The sequence below is a fragment of the Bos taurus genome, chromosome 12 (assembly GCF_002263795.3).
Source record: "Bos taurus isolate L1 Dominette 01449 registration number 42190680 breed Hereford chromosome 12, ARS-UCD2.0, whole genome shotgun sequence".
NCBI lineage: Eukaryota > Metazoa > Chordata > Mammalia > Artiodactyla > Bovidae > Bos > Bos taurus.
Genome location: NC_037339.1, coordinates 20,783,497 through 20,804,459, shown reverse-complemented (window position 1 = coordinate 20,804,459; position 20,963 = coordinate 20,783,497). Strand labels below are relative to the sequence as shown.

General features: G+C 48.6%; 2 protein-coding genes across 6 annotated transcripts in view; one reads left to right on the top strand and one right to left on the bottom strand.

Moving 5' to 3' along the window:
- Window positions 1–5,391, top strand: part of INTS6 (integrator complex subunit 6) — a 104,462-nt gene extending 99,071 nt beyond the window's left edge. For all 4 annotated transcript variants that reach the window (XR_009496674.1, XR_009496676.1, XR_009496677.1 and 1 more), the window contains 2 exons: window positions 1,686–1,852; window positions 4,915–5,391. The gene's annotated coding sequence lies outside the window, so the exon portion shown is untranslated. The remainder of the gene's footprint in view (window positions 1–1,685; window positions 1,853–4,914) is intronic.
- SERPINE3 (serpin family E member 3) overlaps window positions 1–19,963 on the bottom strand; it is a 31,902-nt gene extending 11,939 nt beyond the window's left edge. Inside the window, exons 1-6 of one of the 2 annotated variants that reach the window (XM_059892029.1) lie at window positions 19,434–19,963; window positions 17,741–18,001; window positions 10,964–11,197; window positions 8,934–9,131; window positions 5,578–5,776; window positions 923–1,023 (exon numbers count right to left, since the gene is read on the bottom strand). In XM_059892029.1, the coding sequence (XP_059748012.1) occupies window positions 923–1,023; window positions 5,578–5,776; window positions 8,934–9,131; window positions 10,964–11,197; window positions 17,741–17,996 (988 nt within the window). In that variant the 5' untranslated portion in view covers window positions 17,997–18,001; window positions 19,434–19,963. The remainder of the gene's footprint in view (window positions 1–922; window positions 1,024–5,577; window positions 5,777–8,933; window positions 9,132–10,963; window positions 11,198–17,740; window positions 18,002–19,433) is intronic. The other variant, NM_001100359.3, reaches the window with a different exon arrangement.
- Window positions 19,964–20,963: the final 1,000 nt, after the last annotated feature.

The window sequence follows — 20,963 nt, the reverse complement described above, 5'->3', positions numbered from 1 at the left end:
TCCAAGCCGAGACTCTGGTGTGGACTAAACTCACTTTTTTTTTTTCCCCTGCAATGGCTTAAGAAAGAAATCTGAGCAAGGCTTTAGAAAACATATCTGAGCTATGAGGTTCTAGCATTCCAAACAGAGGTTTCATCAGCTCCTCGGGCAAGGAAAGCATCAAGGCCAAGGCAATGCCTGCTCCAGGGTCATCTTCGTACAGATAGTTCATTACTATCCAGAGCAGCAACGAACCCGAGTCTTTGGAGTTGGCAGTAGTTTTGCCAGTGGTCTCCTGGGAGGATTCTGAAACATTAGGTTCTGGCCTTCCCCTCTCTTTTAACATTAGATGTCAGTTCTGTCAGACCACAGGTGAATGCAGAGCCCGTAGATTAGCAGGAGCTTGTCTACTATAAGCCACAAAACCTAATACTCTGGGAGGGAGAACATTTTAAGGCCAGGTTATAATTTGTGGAAGTAATTTGAAGAAAGGAAGTTCATTAGAAGAAGACAGAGAGGTCCAGGGAGGGAGGGAGGGGGCAGAGATAGAAACGAAGAGTGATGGTGGGAGGTCAGAATGATGGGCTCCGTTGTACCAGTATCTCTGGTTTCTCCTATCATGACGGGCAGAGGGAGGGGAGCTGTATCGTGACCTCTGATCACTGACTTCACTCTGAAGGTGGGTGCTTAGAGGCCATCTCAAGAAACACCCCGCCCCCACAAAGTCCAACCCAAATCTGGCATCTGAAGCAGCATGTTCTTATATACAGTAAAGCACTTTCTTTATTCTTTTAAGCCACATCATCTCTGGCTGTTTACCTCTAAAGGCTTTGTAGGTGTGAATCCCTTCATCAGTGCATGATCACTGATTAAAAACAGCACCTACCCCGCCCCCCCACCACACACACAATGCCAATATGCTTGGAAAAAGAACTGTTGTTACCTGAAATTCCTTTCAAGTTAGCTCTGAGTGGATCAAAAAGATCGATGACTCCCCAGGAATATAAAATGTTTTTCAAGTCGAAATGATTTTGGATCCTGAACCTAAAACAACAAAAGATATACACTTTCACTTAAGATTCTCACCTTGATATTCATCACATGCCAACCCACGCCCCTCCCTTCAAAGTCAGGGAGCTCCAGGCTCACCTCCAACTTCGTCTGTCACTGCTCCTTCCCACACCCCGACCCCCTGACTAATCTGATCCCACAGCCCCTTCTCCCACCTCTGGACCTTTGCTTCTGCTGTTCTTTCCAGGTCTGCCTTGAATTTGAATTGTACTGTCCTCTCCTCTAAGCTCAGTTCAGCGATCCCTCCTCCTCTTCCCCAGCTGTTGTGACCTTCGGTTCTTTAAGCCCTATTAAGCACTTTGTTCCACTCTTTTGATGTATAGAATGGTCTGTTTCCTATTAGTGTTATTTATGATACTGTAAACTATTTGAGAAAAGAGGCTCATTATTTCTTCATAATAATTAATATTTAATGAGTGCTTACCATGTGTAGGAAATGGCAAGCCACTCCAGTAGTCCTGCCCGGAGAATCCCATGGACAGAGGAGCCTGGTGGGCTGCAGTCCATGGGGTCTCAAAGAGTCGGACGCGACTGAGCACCCACGTGTGCATACCATGTGCCAGGCACTAAGAGTATTTTATGCGGATGATCTCATCTCTTCATCACGTAACCGTGTTATTATTCTTGTTTTACAGATAGAACACTGAGGCTTGAAGAGTTTAAGGAGCCTGCCCAAGAGGACATCCTGAGTCTGCGACGGAGCCCGCCTGGACGAGGCTGACGGAGCGCAGAGCCTGTGCTCTCGGTGTCTACACTCTGCCACCTGCCATCTGCCTCCTGGCTGGGGTCTCACACACAGCAGGTGCGGAAAAGAAGTTGCTGACTAACTGCCAACTAATAGTGTCTCATTGAACATTTTTCTATTTGATACAACATATTTTCACGTTTGCTGTGTGCAGCGTGGGTCTTTAGTTTTCCCAGTTAAGTCCCGAGAGCAGGAAAAACCAGCCCACCAACTTTATCATGTTTCTCCAAGGGCAAGGCATTTAAAACTTTACTGTTGAAGGCGGCTTTAAAAGGATGAATGACGTGATTTTCCTTTGAGAACAAAAAAACTTCCAAATTGGAATTTAGATGGTCTTTTCTATAAATCATGCAGAACTTATCGGAGAATAAAAATACTGTACCAGACTGTTAAATATCCACGTTCTTCACTGCCATACAAGACAATGTTCCCAATATTTTAAACAAAGGTATCAGATTTTCTCATAAATGTGTGTTCTGAATCTTGGCCATAGTTTCCAAAAAAGGCACCAGCTTTCTCTAAGTATGCTGATATTTCACAAAAATTTAAAAAAAAATTTTTTTTCGGGGGCTACACCTCTCAGCATGTGGAATCTTAGTTCCCTGACCAGGGATCGAACCCACACCCCTTGCACTGGCAGTGTAGAGTCTTAACCCCTGGACTACTAGAGAAGTTCCTCAAAAAAAGTTTTTAGACCACCTTCTCTGAAATTTTCTTAAATCCTTAAACCTCACTTTTCTGAGAACTCTAAGTGCTAAAACATAGCGGTTAAGAACATGAACTTGGGAACCCAGTGCCTAGGCTTGAATGCTGGCTCAGCCTCGTACTAGCTGAGGGAACCTGGGCAAGTCACTTTGCCTCTCTTTGCCTCGGTTTCTTTACTTAGGAAACGGGCCTAATACTAGTGCTCAGTTCTTAGTTTTGTGAATAGGAAGTGCCATAATCCTGGTAAAGCGCTCAGAACAATGTCCAGGACAGCTCACGCACTTTACTGTTACCACTGTGGTTTTGTTTCTCATTGATATTGATAAAGAGCTAAGGTATGTTTTAAGCCACGTATGGTGGTTATGGTAGGAGATAAAGCTGGGTAATACCATTTTTAGTAACTAAAGACAACAGTAAAAACGAGGTATGACTATGAAAGAGGACAGTGATTTGTTTCTTGAATGGCTACGAAGGCCAGGCCAGAAGAGATGCTACAAAAATATCTTGGGTTAGAAAAAACACCCTTTACCAAAACCAGACAAGGATATCACAAGAAAATGACAGACCAGTGTCCCTTGTGAACACAGATGTAAAAATCCTCAACAAAATATTAAAAAATTGAATCCAGCGACATATAAATCCCTCTATGACCAAGTGGGATTTCTCCCAGGAATGCAAGGTGGGTTTGACATATGAAAATCAATCCATGTAAAATACCATATTAATGAAATAAAGGACAAGGGCGACGTGATCATTTCAAGAGATGCAGAAAAAGTACTTGTCCAAGCACTTGACATTCTTTTATAAAAACAAAAACCACCTAACAAACTTGGATAGAAGGAGATTTCTTCAACCTCAAAATGGGCATTTACAACCCCCTACAGCTAGCATCATCCTTAATGGTGAAAGATTGAATGCTTTCCCCCTAGATCAGGAACAAGATAAAGATGATCACCACTTCTATTTAACACTTTACTGAAGGGTGTGCAGGGCAATTACACAAGAAAAAGAAAGCAAATGTGTCCAGAATCAAAAGAAGAACTAAATCTCTTTCTATTCACAGATGACCTGGTCTTGTATATAGAAAATCCTAAGGAATACACACACACACACATACACACAGACAAAAAACTATTAGAGCTAATACATGAGTTCATCAAGATGGCAGGATACAAGATCAAGATACAAAAATTGTTTCTTTACACTAGCAATGAACAATCTGAAAATGAAATCCCATTTACAATAGCATCGAAAGGAATAAAATACTTAGAAGTGAATTTAACAAAACCTGTACACTGAAAACTACAGAACACCATTGATAAAAACTAAAGAAAACCTGAAGAAAATCAAAGACATCTTGTGTTCATGGACTAGAATACTTAATACTGTTATAAAGCAGTATTCCCCAAGTTAATCGACAGAGTCAGCAAAGTCCACATCAAGAACCTGGCTGTTTATTTGGCAGAAACTGATAAGCTGATCCTAAAACTCACATAGAAAGACATGGAACCCAGAATAGCCAAAACAATCTTAAAAAAGAAAAACAAAGTTGAAGGACTCATACTGCTGATTTCTAAATGCATTAAAAAGCTAAAGTAAGCAACCAAGAGTGTGCAGTACTGGCAAAAGTACAGACATTTGTACCTATAGAATAAAACCAGGAAGTCTAGAAATAAACCTATATTTATGGCCGATTTTGACAAGAGTGTCAAGAAAATTCAATGGAAGACAGAACAGTCTTTTCAATAAACTTGGTTAGTTTTGCCTGTGAAACACCCCTAAAAGGTAAGGGAAGTTTTATTTCCCTAAAATCTTATATTCTTCTCGGATAGCAGGCTGAGTAGTCTTAGAGAGCTTAAAAATTTTTTTTTGTTTTAATCCAGATAAGGTCAAGTGTGAATGAATACTTGGGTTACTATGACCTCTGCCTTCTTGTCCCTTCCCCATCCTCCAGAGTTTTTTAGGATCTTTTCTCAAGGGATTGCAAGTTCTAGAGGCAGAATCAGCACCAGTGAATAGTTCTCAGTGGCGCTGGGCATCTCCCTGGGGCCTCTTCCTTACATCAGCTGCTCCAGGATGAGGCCAGCCATTTGTCTCCTACACTCAAAGAGACTGTAGCAAAGTCCTACTCCCAGCTGCATTTTCTCTCTATCGTTAGCCTTGAAAGCTCTTCTTCCTTTGCTGAGCTTCTCTTAAACATAACAGAAACATCAGGCTTGTTTCTGCTTCATGCTAGAGAGATCTGCTGAAATAGCCAGTCTTTGGGCTTTGATTTGGGGTTCAAATATTTGGTTTGGAGAGATAGGCATTATGTCTGAGTTTAATTCACCTTCTGCCTCCGCTAGGCCGATCTCACTTTAGACCTTGGCCCTTCACTCACTGGTCTCTCTCTCTCTCTCTGTTTTTTGTTCCAGGGCCTGGACTTATTTTTAACTCCTCGAGGGAATCCTGCCAAGGCCTCTGGCTCAGCAATGCAGAGAGCCTGGTCAGTGGAGGAGGCTGAGGTGGCCAGTGGGGAGGAGCATGAAGAATCCACACACTGCAAATGAACCCTCGGATAATTTTTTTTGTTTAACTGCTGGTCTCCAAATTAATTATGCATTTACTCTGATTTCAAATGAAGCTTATCATTTAGAGATGCTCCTTGAGGAACCCTTTGTAAAGTAATGAGTTTTGCAAATAGGTTTTGCTTTGGAGAAGCAAAATCCAGCACCATCATTTAACTTTTTGACCTCTTGGGGTTTTGTGTTTGTACCTATTGGGTTTTCTTAAAGAAAGGCTCACCACTCTTTAGAAAGAATGAAACCTTCAGTGCAAGGATGTAAAGCCTTCAACTTTTATGCTTCAATTTGCCTTCTGATGGGAATTATATCTGTATTTGCTCAACTGCATGAGCGATCTTGCCTATTTGGTTTTGAAAAACGATGGCTGTATACTCTTAGGATGTGATAAGATTTAGAGGCACTCTCCAAGGTAACTGCACAGACCCTAGAGCCAGCCGCCCGGGTTCTGTAATGCAGGTCTGGCCGACTGGAGCAGGCCCAGGAGCCCGCCGACAGGACGATGCAGCCGCTCACCTGGGCAGGAACACCTCCATCCGGGCTCTCTTCAGGCTGGCGGTCCAGGCGTGGAGGAGGCTGGCTGTGAGGTGGGGCTCAATGTGGCTGAGCGGTGTGTCTCTGTCCCGAGGCAGCACCAGGAGTAGGCTGGCCACATTTCCCAGGTACGGCAGCTCCAGCACCCCCACCTGATGGCCCGCAGGGTCCTGAAACTGGCCTGGGGGTTCAGTGGATGGGGGATCAGTTCTGTCCCGGGAGCCCAAGGAAAGAGACAGTGCCGGACCCTGGGAGGGGCCAGCTCCCAGAACTGGAAACAATGCATTTTATTAACAATCAGGGTGTCCACCTCACCTTCAGGGAGCTGTTTGAGGACCAAGACTGTTGGGGGCTTGTGGCCACCTTTGCTAATCCTAAGACCTAGAATGTCTCTAAGATATTCTTATGTGGCTTGAGTCCTGGGGCCTGCAGTAGCTGGGCAGGATGGGGGTACTGGCACTCCGGAGAGCCAAACCCCTTCTTAAAGGGACAGCCACTACAATCCTGGCCTATTCTTGCCGTATCAGGATCCAGGCTCTTGGTGCCAGATTTTCCTGTCTTTCAACCAAAAGCTTCCCAGGTGGCACTAGTGGTAACCAGTGAACCAGTGAAGTTGCTCAGTCGTGTCCAACTCTTTGCGACCCCATGGACTGTAATCTGCCAGGCTCCGCTGTCCATGGAATTCTCCAGGCAAGAGTGCTGGAGTGGGTTGCCATGCCTTCCTCCAGGAGATTGTCCCTGACCCAGGGATCGAACCCGTGTCTCCTGGATTGAAGCACTGCCTGGGTCAGCGGTAAAGAATCTGCCTGCAACGCAACACAGGGGACGTGGGTTTGATCCCTGGGTTGGGACGATCCCCTGGAGAACGAAATGGCAATCCACTCCAGTACTCTTGCCTGGAGAATCCCATGGACTGAGGAGCCTGGCGGACTACAGTCCATGGGGTTGCAAAGAGTCTGACTGAAGCGATTTAGCACACACTCATGCAATCAAAGCTCTAAGCCTAGATGTCACATGAAATTTCCCAGCGTCTGAAGCACTGCATATGCATGCGTGCGAGCATGCTCAGTTGCTAAGTCACATCTGACTCTTTGTGACCCCATGGATTGCAGCTCACCAGGCTCCTCTGTCCATGATTTTCCAGGCAAGAATACTGGAGTGGGTTGCCATTTCCTCCTCCAGGGCATCTTCCTGACCCAGGGATTGAACCCATGTCTCCTGCATTGGCAGGCAAGTTCTTTACTACTGAGCCATCTGGGAAGCCCAAAGCATTGCAAAGACCTGAGGAAAGAGGAGTTCAGGCTGGATTCGGACTGATAATTTGTACCCTGTGACATAAACAAGTGGGCTTCAGGATGGACAGGTGGGAGCTTGTGAGTGATGGCTGTGACTGGCCAAGGATAAGTCCAGGCCACTGGGCACAGCCTAACTTCAGAAATGTGTGATGGGACAGGTGGAGGTGGCAGCAGACACGAATGGCCAGAAATCGGGAGACCCAGAGAGGGTTTCTGGTGAATGCAGGTGTAGTGGCCAGACCCAGTGACGGGACAGGGCGGGCAAATAATAGGGAGCAATCTAGGTGAGCTGGGTTGACTTGGCAGCCTGTGGCAGCCCCAGTCTCAGGCAGAACTCCAGGCTCCATCCCTTCCCTGGGATGACAGGGGGGCCTGGGCCTCAGGGTGGACAGACAGCAGAGCCGACTGGCCACTGCAGCAAAATCTTACAATCACTAGGGAAAGACAGGGGCATGGTTCATACACCTTTTTGTATCTGCTCAGTAAATACTTGCTCAGCCTCCATTATGTGCCAGCCACCCTGCGTGGCTGTTCTCCCCAGCCACCCTGCACTGTGCTGGGGAGAACAGGAATATCTCGTAGTCTGCCTGCCAGCATCACCCAGCAGACAGATCAACCAGCATGGGTCACAGCAGCGACAGGGAAGTGTTAGGAGCAAGAATTATTGGGTTGGCCAAAAAGTTTGTTTGAGTTTTTCCATAATAGCTTGTGGAAAAATCTGAACGAACTTTTGGGTCAACTCAATGGCTCATTTGGTAAAGAATCCATCTGCAATGCGGAGAAGGCAATGGCACCCCACTCCAGTACTCTCGCCTGGAAAATCCCATGGATGGAGGAGCCTGGTGTGCTGGAGTCCATGGGGTGGCTAAGAGTCGGACACGACTGAGTGACTTCACTTTCACTTTTCACTTTCATGCACTGGAGAAGGAAATGGCAACCCACTCCAGTGTTCTTGCCTGGAGAATCCCAGGGACGGGGGAGCCTGCTGGGCTGTCGTCTATGGGGTTGCACAGAGTCGGACACGACTGAAGTGACTTAGCAGCAGCAGCAGCAGCCACCTGCAATGCAGGAGACCTGGGTTTGATTCCTGGGTTGGGAATATCCTCTGGAGATGGGAAAGGCTATCCACTCCAGTATTACGGCCTGGAGAATTCCATGGACTGTACAGTCCGTGGGGTCACAAAGAGTCGGACACGACTGAGCGACTTTCCCTTTCACTTTTCACTTTCAATACAATCCATTGTAAATGTATGTTTATTCAACAGACGTTCTTCCATTCCCATCTTACTTGACCTCAATGAATAATTATTGGTTGAATAAACTAATGAATAAATGCACTGGGAACTCACAAGGGTCCTGTATAGAGTCAAAGCAGGATGATAGCAAGTGTTCTCAACACCAGAGCTCTTAAACAGTTTTAAGTCTCACTGACTTCTTCTGGAATAAGAACATAATTAGTCCCACAAGCTGGAGAGGGCTGAGCATGCAAACCAGGGTTTGGAGGGGTGACCAGGAGAGGAGATGTGAGGCAGGCAGGGCAGCGGGGCCCTTCCTGCCTGGTCTTGCTGGGCCACCCACCCTGGAGCGTCCACAGCACACACAATAGTCTGCTGGGAAGGGGAGCTGCAGGTGCACCCCACCACGAGGGAGACGAGTGACTTCCAGCAGGATGGGCAGGCAAAGTGATGAGCACTTCCGGATGGACATGCTCTAGGGAACCTTCTAGACTGGACTCTCCACCAACCGTCATTTCTCAACACCAAACGCTGAGGCAGGTGTTCATCTTGAGGGGGTGACTGCCAGGGGAAGGGGTTTGCCCAAACAGTCACATGACTCCCCGCTTTGCTCTGTGCAGAGGGAAAGGCCAGGCATGAAATTGGGGTTCTCTTCCCCATCGGCTCCCTCACTGTCCTGAGTCTCCACCTCCCTGGCCTTCCCTTACTCCTCGGCGCGCCTGGCACCGCAGAGGGACCTGCAGCGCCACTCAGCCGCATCCTTTTAGAGCGGAGCCCAGCCCTCCCTTCCCGGGCTCCTCCCGCTCACCGAAGTTGACCTCGGCCATTTGGTACATCATGGGAACCTCGAGGGTCAGGCCCTGGGCACAGGTGAAAGGCAGGAGCTGAGTGTCCGAGGAGAACTGATGCCGCCAGGCGCTCTGGAAGGACACGGTGCTCACCAGCACCAGCTGCGCAGACTCTGCGCCGCCACCGCGCTCCCACGCGGAGCCCACCGGCTCGTCCCCTGCGAGCAGAGAGCAGGGGGCCGCTGAGAGGCTGCCGCCCGTGTGAGGCATCCGCGGAGGGTTGTGGCTTGCTTGTTCGTACTCTTAGCTGTGGAACTGTGGTGCTTGTGAAGAGCTGTGGTTGGAGACCAGGCTTTAATTTTTTATTTTGTTATGTATAGATTAGGGTGCTACGGGCTGGTTCCAGTTAGTTCTGGCTAGTTCTGGCTGGGATTGTTTCCCAGAAGCAGAAGGCTGCCCTGCTCAGGCAGACCCCTGGGGCGGGGGTGGGGGCGGGGGTGAGACTAAAAAGTGAGACTGGGTGCTGCACAGTGTCACCCCCACCCCTGACTCCCTTCGCCCCAAGTGCTCTAGGGCCTCATCCCTGGCGGAGCCTTTGTTTACATGATGACCTCCAGGGCACGGACTTTAAGTCTCTTGCCTTACCTAAGAGGGGAGCTGGCTGGCCACCTGTCAAGGGGCTGCGTCCTTCCAGCTCTTTATCCCTTTAATAAACACGTCCTTTGTGCTAGGCTCTGTCCTCAAGGCTTCAGCAAACCCTCCTCGACTCCTCCTACCAGTTCTGTTGTTATTCCCAGTTTTAAAGATGGGGCCCCAAGGTTGTCCAAGGTCACATACTTGTGAGCAACAAAGCCACCATCTGCCCACTTGCCCAAGATGGAGACCTTGGCCTTGAACCCAAGCAGCCTAGCCCTGGTCTTTTCAGGGGTACTGTCTCTTTCTTAGAGGACCATTCACCCCTGGGGTTGATAGCAGCTGACCGTGGCCTCGGGCCTCCCAGAAGCGCCACGAGCTGCAGCAGGGAGTTAAACATTTTGAAGTAAACTGAAAGACGTTTCGAAATGTTGGAGCAAACTGCTCGGGGAAACCCCCTTATCAATAAAGATCTGAATGTTCAGTTTGCCTCTGTGCACCTGCCCACATGCTGTTTCTTGATTCATAAAGTGCATCCCTGTTCTGCCTTTTAAACTTTGGGTCTTCAGTGCTCTCCCTAGTTCTCTGTAACCTTTGTAATCATCAAGGACGCTGGAGCCAGACTGCCTGGGTTAGAAGCCCCTGCTCTCTGGATACAGGGCTGGAGGCCCAATTCTCTGTGCCTCTGTTTCTCCGTTTGTAAAACGGGGACAATGATGGCACTTAGCTCTTAGGATTATGGCGAGGGGAAACTGAGCTCGTAACCACAGAGTACTTAGAAGAGTGCTGAAGAAATAAACTGAGCACTCAGTAAGTGTTCGTGACGTTCATCATCTTTGATGGTAATTACAACTGCGTGATATGTGTGCGTGCTCAGTCCTGTCTGACTCCCTGCTACACTCCGGACTGTAGCCTGCCAAAGCAGGTGCTGATTTTCATTAAACCATCCCTAATTGCTGCACATTAAGATAACCCTGGGCTAAACATTATTTACAGTTATTACATACAGTTATTGCCTTAAGTGAAATTCCTAAGAAACCACGTTTTGGGCTCCTACTGCATTTTGCGTTGAAGAGGGTTAGTGGTTGATGAGAACAGAGCTCAGTGGAAACACACCTGGGGACGCTGCATGGCCCAAAGTCTGCTGGGCTCCCGAAGAGCACTCTTGTGTGTGTGGGTGTGTGTGTGAGGGGTTGTGTGTCTGTCCCTGGGGGTGGGGTGGGGGTGGGGTAGGGACAGAATATAACCAAAAGTGAGCCCTGTTCACTCGAGGGTCGGGTTTCCCAAGAGGATAAGCCTCTGCTGCAGGTGAGGGCTGCCTGTGTACCCACTGCATGGCTTCTGATGGGTAACAGCTGGGACCTGTCTCCCCAGCCTTCATCCATTAACCTCATCAAGGTTGATGGTTTTTCCTTACCTGCGGTCTGCCTGGGGCCCCATCCGTTGGCCAGCATGGCAGTGCTGTTGGGCTCCCTGAAGTTGGCTAGCTCCAGGCTGCTGTTTGCCCACCGGGAGACCTGCTCCACAAAGCAGGGGGCGAGTGGCGTCCCCGTCTGCACGTAGAGGGTGCAGGCCAGCTCCAGCTTGGCACCCGGGTTGGTGCTAGGCAGCACAGCATAGACAGTCTGCAGCCATTCTCTGACCTTGGGGTCTGCAAAGAAGATCAGTCAAAATGGTGAGTATAAGACAGGAGTTACCCCCGGCTCTGCTTGCTGGGTACAGGGGAATGGGACCCCTGCCTCTCTACTCTTAGGTCCCAAGGTTAATCCACCGTAGACAGTCAGTTTGTAAAAGTCATAGCTCAGTTTCCCAGGAGTTAACCTGGATCCAAGAATGAAAAGTCGAGGGGGAAGAAACCACGCTAGATTTGAAAGAAATCAGGCTGTTATTGTTTAGTTTCTAAGTTGTGTCCGCCTCTTTGTGACCATGGACTGTAGCCCACCAGGCTCCTCTGTCCATGGGATTTCAGGCAAGAATACTGGAGTGGGTTGCAATTTCTTTCTCCAGGGGATCTTCCCTACCCAGGAATCAAACCCTCATCTCCTGCATTGACAGGTGGATTCTTTACCACTAAACCACCTGGGAAGCCCAAATCTAGCTGAGATTAAATCAGATAGAAAAACACTACCAATCTCCCAAAGACTGTGCTTCCTAAACTTCTTGAGCTAGATATCTGCTGCCGCTGCTGCTAAGTCACTTTAGTCATGTCCAACTCTGTGCGGCCCTATGGATGGCAGCCCACCAGGTCCTCTGTCCCTGGGATTCTTTAGGCAAGAACACTGGAGTGGGTTGCCATTTCCTTCTCTGAGCCAGATATGTGGAGCAGTGCAAAAGCAGAGAGACCTGGGCTGGTGGGCAGAGGGTTTTAAGTATGTACGAGGCCAGTGGATTTATGGGGAACATCACGAGTAGCAGAGCTGGGCAGTGACCAGGGTGTTGAATTGTCGATATCTCTGGTACAGGGCCTCACGTTCATCCCCACGACTAACATCTGAGCAGCGTTTGGATGTAGTCTTTTGTGGAACTCTGCTTTCAACCTGGAAAATCTAGGGGCAAGGTAAGGACTCCTCCCATTCCCCCATCTCTCTGAGCCCCAGCAGACAGCCCATTATTCATGTCAGCGGGAACCTGCGAGAATGTTGAAATATCAGGCATTTGAAAGAGTCCATAGCTTCTACCTTCCTGATGGTGGACATCTAGTCATTTACAGCTCACGCAGGAGGCCGCTTCCTTCTCTGCATATTCGTGGTGGAATTCTTTTTCACGCTGTTGTTCACAGCTGTGGCTTCTCTTCTTCCCTGGGCATGTGGAGCTACTGCTGAGTCACGACAGGGTGGCATACCCTCCTGACCTGTGCACACAGGGCTTTTCCAGCCTGCAGGACCCCTTTGCAGGCAGGCTGCCTGTGGAACACAGCCCTTCCTTCTGCTTTTCGCCTCCCCTTCACCTTAGAGACGGCCCCCTGGCTGCCCACAAGTCTCCCCTGTGACTCCCAGGCTCTTTGCACCATCTTTCTGCCCACCCTGCCTCCACCAGCTCTCCCAGGGCACCAGGTGGAATGACCCTCCTACCTGGCTTGGGTTGCCTGTCCATTCTGTGTCCCCTCACAAAGGCCAGGCCAGGAGACAGCAGCAGATGCACCCCCCGACCACCACCCCTAACTTGCCTGGCTAAAGTCCTTTTGGGGGCAGCGGCACCCAGAACACACCCCGGGCCAGGGGCCCAGCCACCAGGCTGCAGGATGCGGTTGTGGGCAGGTTTACTCCACAGAACTTTCACCACCAAAGCCGCGTCTTAGAATCTACTACTGTAAAAACTGGACTCAAGGCATATATAAATACACAGCCTAGCGAATTACAGCCTAACTCAAGTGCTTGTTTTTGTTTTAATGAGAAAAAACTGTGAATGAAAAAAATAACTCACTGGATTGTCCTTTCCTGAGGAAGATCATACTCATTGAATCATGTCCCTGTAGGGTGTAGACTGTCTGCAGGGGTGAATGGAGACATGTCTGAGGTCCTTAGTGTCACATGACCTTAGGGGGTGTCACAGAGCTCTCCTCTCTGTCCTCTCACCCTCTCGGCCCAGGAGACCCGCCATCCTTCCAGACAGACACGCCCAAGGCGCGGAGTCAGTGGGCTTGAGAGATCTTATCTCCACTGGAGCCTGGTTTGTCCCTACCATTAGCACATCAGAAGTGGTGTTCTAGATGCTGCTGGAATTAACCTATATTGTCAGAATAAAAAATGCTGAAGGTTGACGAACTCTGCTAAACCCTCTGCAAGCAGGATCACTTTTAATCCTCTCAACAACCCTGCGAATTAAGTGCAATTATGATCGCATTTATGGATGAGGGAGCGGGGGTTCAGACAGATGAATAAAGTTACTCAATCAGTTGTCATCTGATTGTTAGGGTGGTACCTCACCACCTCCTGCCCCCTGCTCCCTGCCAGGTGAAGGACAGGTGGGCTGGAAACAGTCTGCCCCTCTGCTGGGGAGAACCTCACAGAGCCTCCTGTTTTGCTGAGTTGCCTGTATTTCCTAGTCTGGTCTCTGCTGTGCTTAGTCGCCCAGTCGTGTCTGACTCCTTGCGACCCCATAGACCATAGCCCGCTAGGCTCCTCTGTCCATGGGGATTCTCCAGACAAGAATACTGGAGTGGGTTGCCATGTCCTTCAGTGGAGCAAAAGGAACTGACTTGCATGGTGACAAACTGTACCTCCCCTGCAGCCCTTGAAACTACTGCCTCGATTCCTCTCCCCTCCCGTTCCCCCTCCTACAAAGCCGTCTTTCCTGCTGGAGGGGTTGGGTGTCTGTAACAGCAAGGAGGGGAGGACTGCAGTAGAGCAGGGGTGTACTGGGGAGGGGTGGAGAGTTTGAAGGGAGGGTGTCTGGAATGGCACGGAGTGGCAGGAAAATGCTAGAAGAAATGGTATTTTTCTGAGTCCTGCTGCAGACCAGCCTTTTAACTCATTTGAGAGACCAGCGTGGAAAGAGCCTTCCTCCTCGATATATTAGCTGAACTGAACTTCTTGAATGTGACACTGAATCTAAAGGGGGGCGGTTCTGGATTTTAAAGTTAATGTATATGAAATTCTCAGCTGGCCAGAACCATCTTTGTGGTGCTGATTAAAGAGTTAAGTTTAGGACGATGTGCAAAGGGTTTGGTTGGGCTGAGAGAGCAGTGAGGATACGTGCGTGTGTGCTAAGTCACTTCAGTCATGTCCGACTCCTGCAACCCAATACACTGTAGCCCGCCAGGCTCCTCTGTCCATGGGATTCTCCAGGCAAGAATACTGGCATCGGTTGCCATGCCCTCCTCCAGGGGATCTTCCCAACCCAAGGATTGAACCCACATCTCTTTTGTCTCCTGCATTGGCAGGTGGGTTCTGTACCATTCATGCCACCTGGGAAGCCAAGTCTGGTGGAAAACAGTGAAGGCAGGGGGCTTAGATAAATTTGTATGCCTGCTCAGTGGCTGAGAGGGAGGCTAAGGAGTTGAGGAAAGAGCACAGGATTTGGAGTCAGAAAATCTGGAATTGGAATCCTGGCTCTATCACTTGCCTGTTGGGGGAGCTGAGTCTTAGCAAATCATTAACCTCTTGCTGCTGCTGTTGCTGCTGCTGCTAAGTCGCTTCAGTCATGTCTGACTCTGTGTGACCCCATAGACGACAGCCCACCAGGCTCCCCGTCCCTGGGATTCTCCAGGCAAGAACACTGGAGTGGGTTGCCATTTCCTTCTCCAATGCATGAAAGTGAAAAGTGAAAGTGAAGTTGCTCAGTCGTGTCCAACTCCTAGCGACCCCATGGACTGCAGCCCACCAGGCTCCTCCGTCCATGGGATTTTCCAGGCAAGAGTACTGGAGTGGGGTGCCATTGCCTTCTCCGCATTAACCTCTTGTCTCATTAGTAAAACGGGCACTTTAGGAGGCTTGGCGATTGCATATGATTTCTATAAGGATCAAGTGACATAACAACTGTAAAAGTGAGTCCACGGGCGTCATCAAACAGAATTCTTCCCCACCCCCATCTCCAAGGCCTCTGTTCCCAGCATCGTTCTTGTGACAGAAAGCTGAGATGTGTGAAAGCTGAGATGTGTTCTTTATTAATTGACTTGGAAAAGCATTGGAAATCCCTAGAACTTGGACCATTGGGAAATCATGTTTTCATGCAGTGAAAACAAAAATATTTTGGGGATATCACTGGTGTCTGCTTTGAAACTCATGCCCAGCTTTAGGACCAGCTGGTGGGAATATTGGCAAAGCTGCTGGTGGTCAGGCACTTCCCTGGTGGTCCAGTGGCTAAGACTCCTTGCTCCCAGTGCAGGGGCCTGGGTTCAGTCCCTGGTCAGGGAACTAGATCTCACATGCCTAGCCGAAAAAGAAGATTCTGCATGCCAAAACAAAGATCAAAGATCCCATGTGCCGCAACTAAGATTCAGTGCAGCCAAATAAATATTAAACAAAAAAAAACTGCTGGTGGTCACCTATTGGCTGGATGTCAGTGAGAAGACAAGCGCCCATTGTCTCATTGCGAACATGGATAGAGCTCTGTTGATCAGATGGGAACAATGCCCCAAGCCCCCGGGCTGTGGGTTCACGTTCCTGATCTGTGCTCCTTTGTAAAAGAAAGACTGGGACAGGGCAGGTGGTGGGCAGTAGCAGGTTGACTTAATCAGCACCCATGTGATTCTCTGAGCCGTTTGGGGGCAAACACATGCAGGGGTATTCCATTAACTAGAACTCTGCAAGCAGCACATTCCTGTTTGTAATAATTAACCGTGGATCCATGAGATAATGAAGCCATTTATAAGTAAGAAAAAAAAAGTGGGATTATGTTCCCCAGAGTTTGACCATTAAGCATTCTGGACATTTGGTAATTCTTGAATGGGCTCTATGGAAACCCTGTTAATCGCCACACTCTGCCCAGGCAGGTACCCTGACGTTACCTGACAGCAAAGCACCGATTGTCATCAGTTCCCTGGCTCTGCAGGGAAACTCCATTTGCGTTTCTCACTTTCCCTCTAGTCCTGACTTCTGTGAGAAAAATATTTCAAGGCCAAAATGCCTACCCCTCTTTCATATTCCTATTTGTTCTTTATAACCCAGCTCAGGGGTCTTGTTATCTGGGGAGCCTTCCTGATCTGCTAGTGGAATAAATCATTCCCTCCCTGGTACGAACATATTTCACATAAGTACACTAACTGCTCCTTATTAAAAATGTGTTTCTGTGTGCATTGTTCCTACGAGACTGAGAGTCTTGTGTTCAAAGGGTTCCTTATATACCTGGCTGCTAAATTCCTGGCGTAGCACCAGCCCACACAGCAGGAGCTCAGAAATACTTGATGGATGGCTTTGCACTGAATCTAACGTGGCTGGAGAGCAACTCCACGGATACGTGCATTTCTATAATATACTTGCCGAGCAAAATTCAACGTGATAACTTCTGTTTGTCTTCACTTATCCTAAGAGACAAAACGCATTTGCAGGTCGGCCAGCAGTCTCACGAGAATTATTTTGGCAGAGGACAGGGTGTGGATGGGGAGGGGTGGGGACAGTTCACACAGGTAGTGCCTGTGGCCTGCTGTCTGGAGCATTCACCTTGCCAACGCAAGATGCCACCTCCAGGGAGCTCTTGCCATGGCTGTCTTGGTATTAGTACCTGGGTGCTCTAAAAAAGGGTTAATTTATATAATTTTAATTCTCATCCTTTTTCACTGGCATCTTATTCTTAGATAGAGAAAAAAGGTTGTGTGTAAAGTGTTTGTGTTCAGATGGAGTTGGGAGGTTGGGACCAGGGCCAGAGGCCCCAAGTGGGACCAGGTGTGGCTGACCTGGCATCACAAGACTCTTGCCCCCACTGGCAGAGGTGTTCTGAATTATGTTGGTAAATATGACTGCCTAGAAGTCACACATTTATGAAACCAGGATGGTCTCTGGAACCAGACAGCCTGGGCTTGAGTTCCAGCTTAAACTCATAAATATCAAATTATGTTGGTAAATATGACTCTGCCTAGAAGTCACACATTTGTTAAAGCAGGATGAACCAGACAGCCTGGCTTGAGTTCCAGCTTGACCACTTGCTGGCTGTGTGACCTTGGGCAACTTGCTTACATGCTCTGTGCCTAAATTGGCTTATCTCTAGAATAGGGATGATGAGATAATTACCTACCTCGATAGGGTTGTTGCTACAGTGAATTAGATTGTATTGGTAAGGTGGTTCTAGCAGTTTCTGGCATCTAGTAAGCGTTATAAAAGGGCTTGTAAAATGCAATGGAGAAATTGCCACCAAACCCAGGGGTAGAAGCGAACCTTAGAAATTTTATCAAGAGTGACCACGATGTGGGCTTCCCTGGTGGCTCAGTGGTTGGGAGTTCGCCTTGCAATGTAGGGGATGTGGGTTCGATCCCTGGGTGGAGAAATCCTCTGGAGAAGGAAATGACAACCCACTCTAGTATTCCAGCCTGGAGAATCCCATGGACAGAGGAGTCTGGTGGGCTACTGTCCATGGACAAGACTGAGTGACTAAACAGCCACCACCATGATGTAGAGTGTCAATGCCTTCTGTTGCACACTTGCCAGCGGGCAGCCTTCTCTGCCTGCCACCCGAGGCAGCCTGAGCATGAGGTCAGGTGTGAGTGTGAGCAGGGCAGTGGGCGTGAGCAGCAGAGTGGGAGGAGCAGAGGTCCGCTTACCATGGACGGTGTAGCCCAGGGCCTGGGCCAGCTGCCGACCAGTGTTCCCCCGGGCTCCAAACTGCAGGAGCTCCAGGGGGATGAAGGCGCCAGCGGGGGAGAGGACCAGGTTGGTTTGGTTGCCGGCTGCGGCCACGCTCCGGTACAGGCGAAGCGCCAGGTCCGTCCTCAGCAGGGTCAGGTCCTCATGGAGGTTGCTAGCTCCCCCGGGGGAGCAGACGGGAAGGAGGAGGAGGGCCAGTAGGAGAGATTGCATGGTTCCTGCAGAGGAGGGAAGAGATGCAAGTGAGGCAGGAGCTGCTCCATCCTGCAGAGGAGTGGGCCTGGGGCTGGTGCGCGGCTGCGGCTGAGAATCACTTAACAGGCCTGTTACCTGGGACCCTTCTACCCGCAGCAGAATGTGTCTCTGTATCTGCCTTAGAAACACTTGCTGGAAATCAAACCATGAGTTGGAAGGCCTGAATTTTAGGCCTGCTCTGTCATTGGAAAAGACCCTGATGCTGGGAAAGATTGAAGGCAGGAGAAGGGGACGACAGAAGATGAGATGGTTGGATGGCATCACTGACTCAATGGACATGAGTTTGAGCAAAGTCCGGGAGATGGTGAAGGACAGGGAAGCCTGGCGTGCTGCCGTCCATGGGGTCCCAAAGAGTCGGACGTGACTGGGTAACTGAACAACTGTCACTTACTACATGCATGACTTTGGGTGAAGCTCTGGTCAGACCAGAAGCATTATGTTGGTTCAGAAACTTGAAAAGTATGTCTTACTCATTTTTCTCAGTACTTAGTTAGCTCAGAGCTGGGCCATGTCTATCAGTAATAATATTAGGAATAACAAATAATATACTCTGTTAAAAAGGACTTTGTATTTTCATGATTAATCATTACAACATTCTTACATGGTAGCTGTTATTATATTGCAAATATAGAGATGATGATGTTTAGAGACTTCAGTGGGTCATTTAAGAAAACATGGGGGTGGAAACAGGCCTGGGATTCCATTCCTGGTCTCCTCTGGGTGGTCCATGAAAGACTGAGCGTATAAATGCACATTAAAATATTGATCCATGAGCTAATTGTACCTAGGATATCAGAATTCTTGTGATGTGAATTATTTTCATAAAAAGGACACTTCCACAGAGAGCAGAATGCTGCAGATAGAACTCCTGCTACAGAGATGTACCCCTTCAAGGAAGAGAGTGCCTTTGCTGGAAATTAACGCAAAGAAGAGAAAGGCAAGGCACAAAGTGTTCTCAGTGACTACGCCACACGGACAACCTGTGGCAATTTCTGTTCTGTTGTCTGACTGCGATATCAGGCAGGATTGGTGAGAGAGGGTCCCAGCCCAAAGAAGTCATCTGAGGATGAGAAGTTTGCATGTAAAGCCACTGGGCTCAAAGGTGTTTATTTCAGATAAAGGCCCCACATGGAAAAGCATCCTCTTTTTCTCAGCTCTTTCCTTCTGCAGCCAAGCACAAAGGCATCATAGGGGTGGGGGTGTGCACAGGTGTGGGGATCTTTCTCTGTGTATTTGGAAACCCCAGTCTAGGGTCTTTTTCGAAATGACCAACTCCCAGTGCTCTTGACGCTCCTATCACCTCCCCCAGGGATGCAGCAATCAACCCTTCACGCCCTTAGGCTCCCCATGACCACGTCCCTGCCATGATTCACTGCGGACGAGCTGTTCACTCACCTTCTCTTGGATGGGACTGTCCGAGTTTCCTTGCTGACTCCTGTCCTTGTGGGTCTCCGGTGTTAACGTGCTCCCCCTTTTAAAAAAGTGGAGCAGAATCTGCTTTGAATCACAAGACGGCATAGGGAGGAAGCTGGCAGTTGCCGTCTCTGTCGGCGATGTCTCTACCACTCGGTCCAAATTCCTGGAGCCTGAGGTCCCACAGAGAGCCAGAGGCAGGAGCCTAGCCCGGCCAGCCAAGCCCAGATCGGGAACAGAGCGGGCCCTGGGGAGGGAGCCAGCCACACCCGTCAAGCCTGCTTAGGCTTGTGACCTGATTGTACCAGCGAGGAACCCCTCTTGTAGCCCTTTGTCACTTGGAGGAATTTCACTGATAACTCTGCCGTTAGGGCTTTTGCTGGGTACCAGGTACCTCATGCTTCTCCCCGCCTCCTGGGAAGAGAACAATACATTAGTCATCGGGCATGACTTGAAACTTTTAGCAAATGACATTCTGCAAAAAAGGTTGGGGAGGGAAGCAAAATATAGCACAATCAGTTTGGAACAAGGTGTCTTGCCTTGTTTATTATTAATAAAAGTGAATGTATTTATTTATATGTAATACAATAAATATAAGAACTCTAAGCAATCTTGTTCTCAAGATATAGAAGTTAATAAATCTGGTGACTCAATATGAGAAAGAGACTGTGTTGTCAGTTAAGGGAAGGCACGTTCTGGGGAAGAATAAGCAGATTCTGTCCAAAGTCTGTCCTTGTGACCTAATTCAGAGTTGCAGACATTTCTATGAGTTTCTTAGGTGTCGTATTAAGTACAAAATACGTGTTAGGTTACACGTCGTTAGAGATTGAAGAAAAGAAGACACTTGGAAATGAATGCAGCTCTTAATAATGTTCTCTCAGGCATCTGTTAGAGTTAATATTTGAAAAAGAATGAGACTGTTTTTCATCTGACCACCACTCACACCCCTGTAATCAGCGGGCGCTTCACTTTCAAGTGGAGTTAATTGCTGACACTCAAGCCTGGAATAGTTTATAGCTCTTAGGAGAGTTCCACCTCTAGAATTATTTTGCATGAAATTTCCCCAGATCTTCAATGTAGAGATTGTACATTTTTTGCATGCCTTGAACTCTAAATTGTAGTATGATGGAATAAATATGTATAACTTATTCTATAGCATCCAGAGTGGGCATCCCATCCACCCACCCACCCACCCATCCATCCAGTAGCTCTTGCTTGCCTGCTAGGTTCTGAGGCTCTGTGCCAGATCTGGTGGAGGTGGCAATGAACCAGCCACCTGGACTCAGCTAGCTCTCAGGGGACCTAGAGTCCCTGAGTGCAGACTTTTGATGTTGATGCTGATGGGTTTAAGAAAAAGAGTCCTCCATGAGGAGGACCGTGTAACTTGCAAGGGCTGCCTCCCAATGCTGAGTTCCCCGTGGTTGCAATTATTTGAGCAGAAGCTCATTCACTTTCTGCCCATGGTGGAACTGGGAAGATGCTTATAAAAAGGTTTCCCAAATTTGAGAAGGT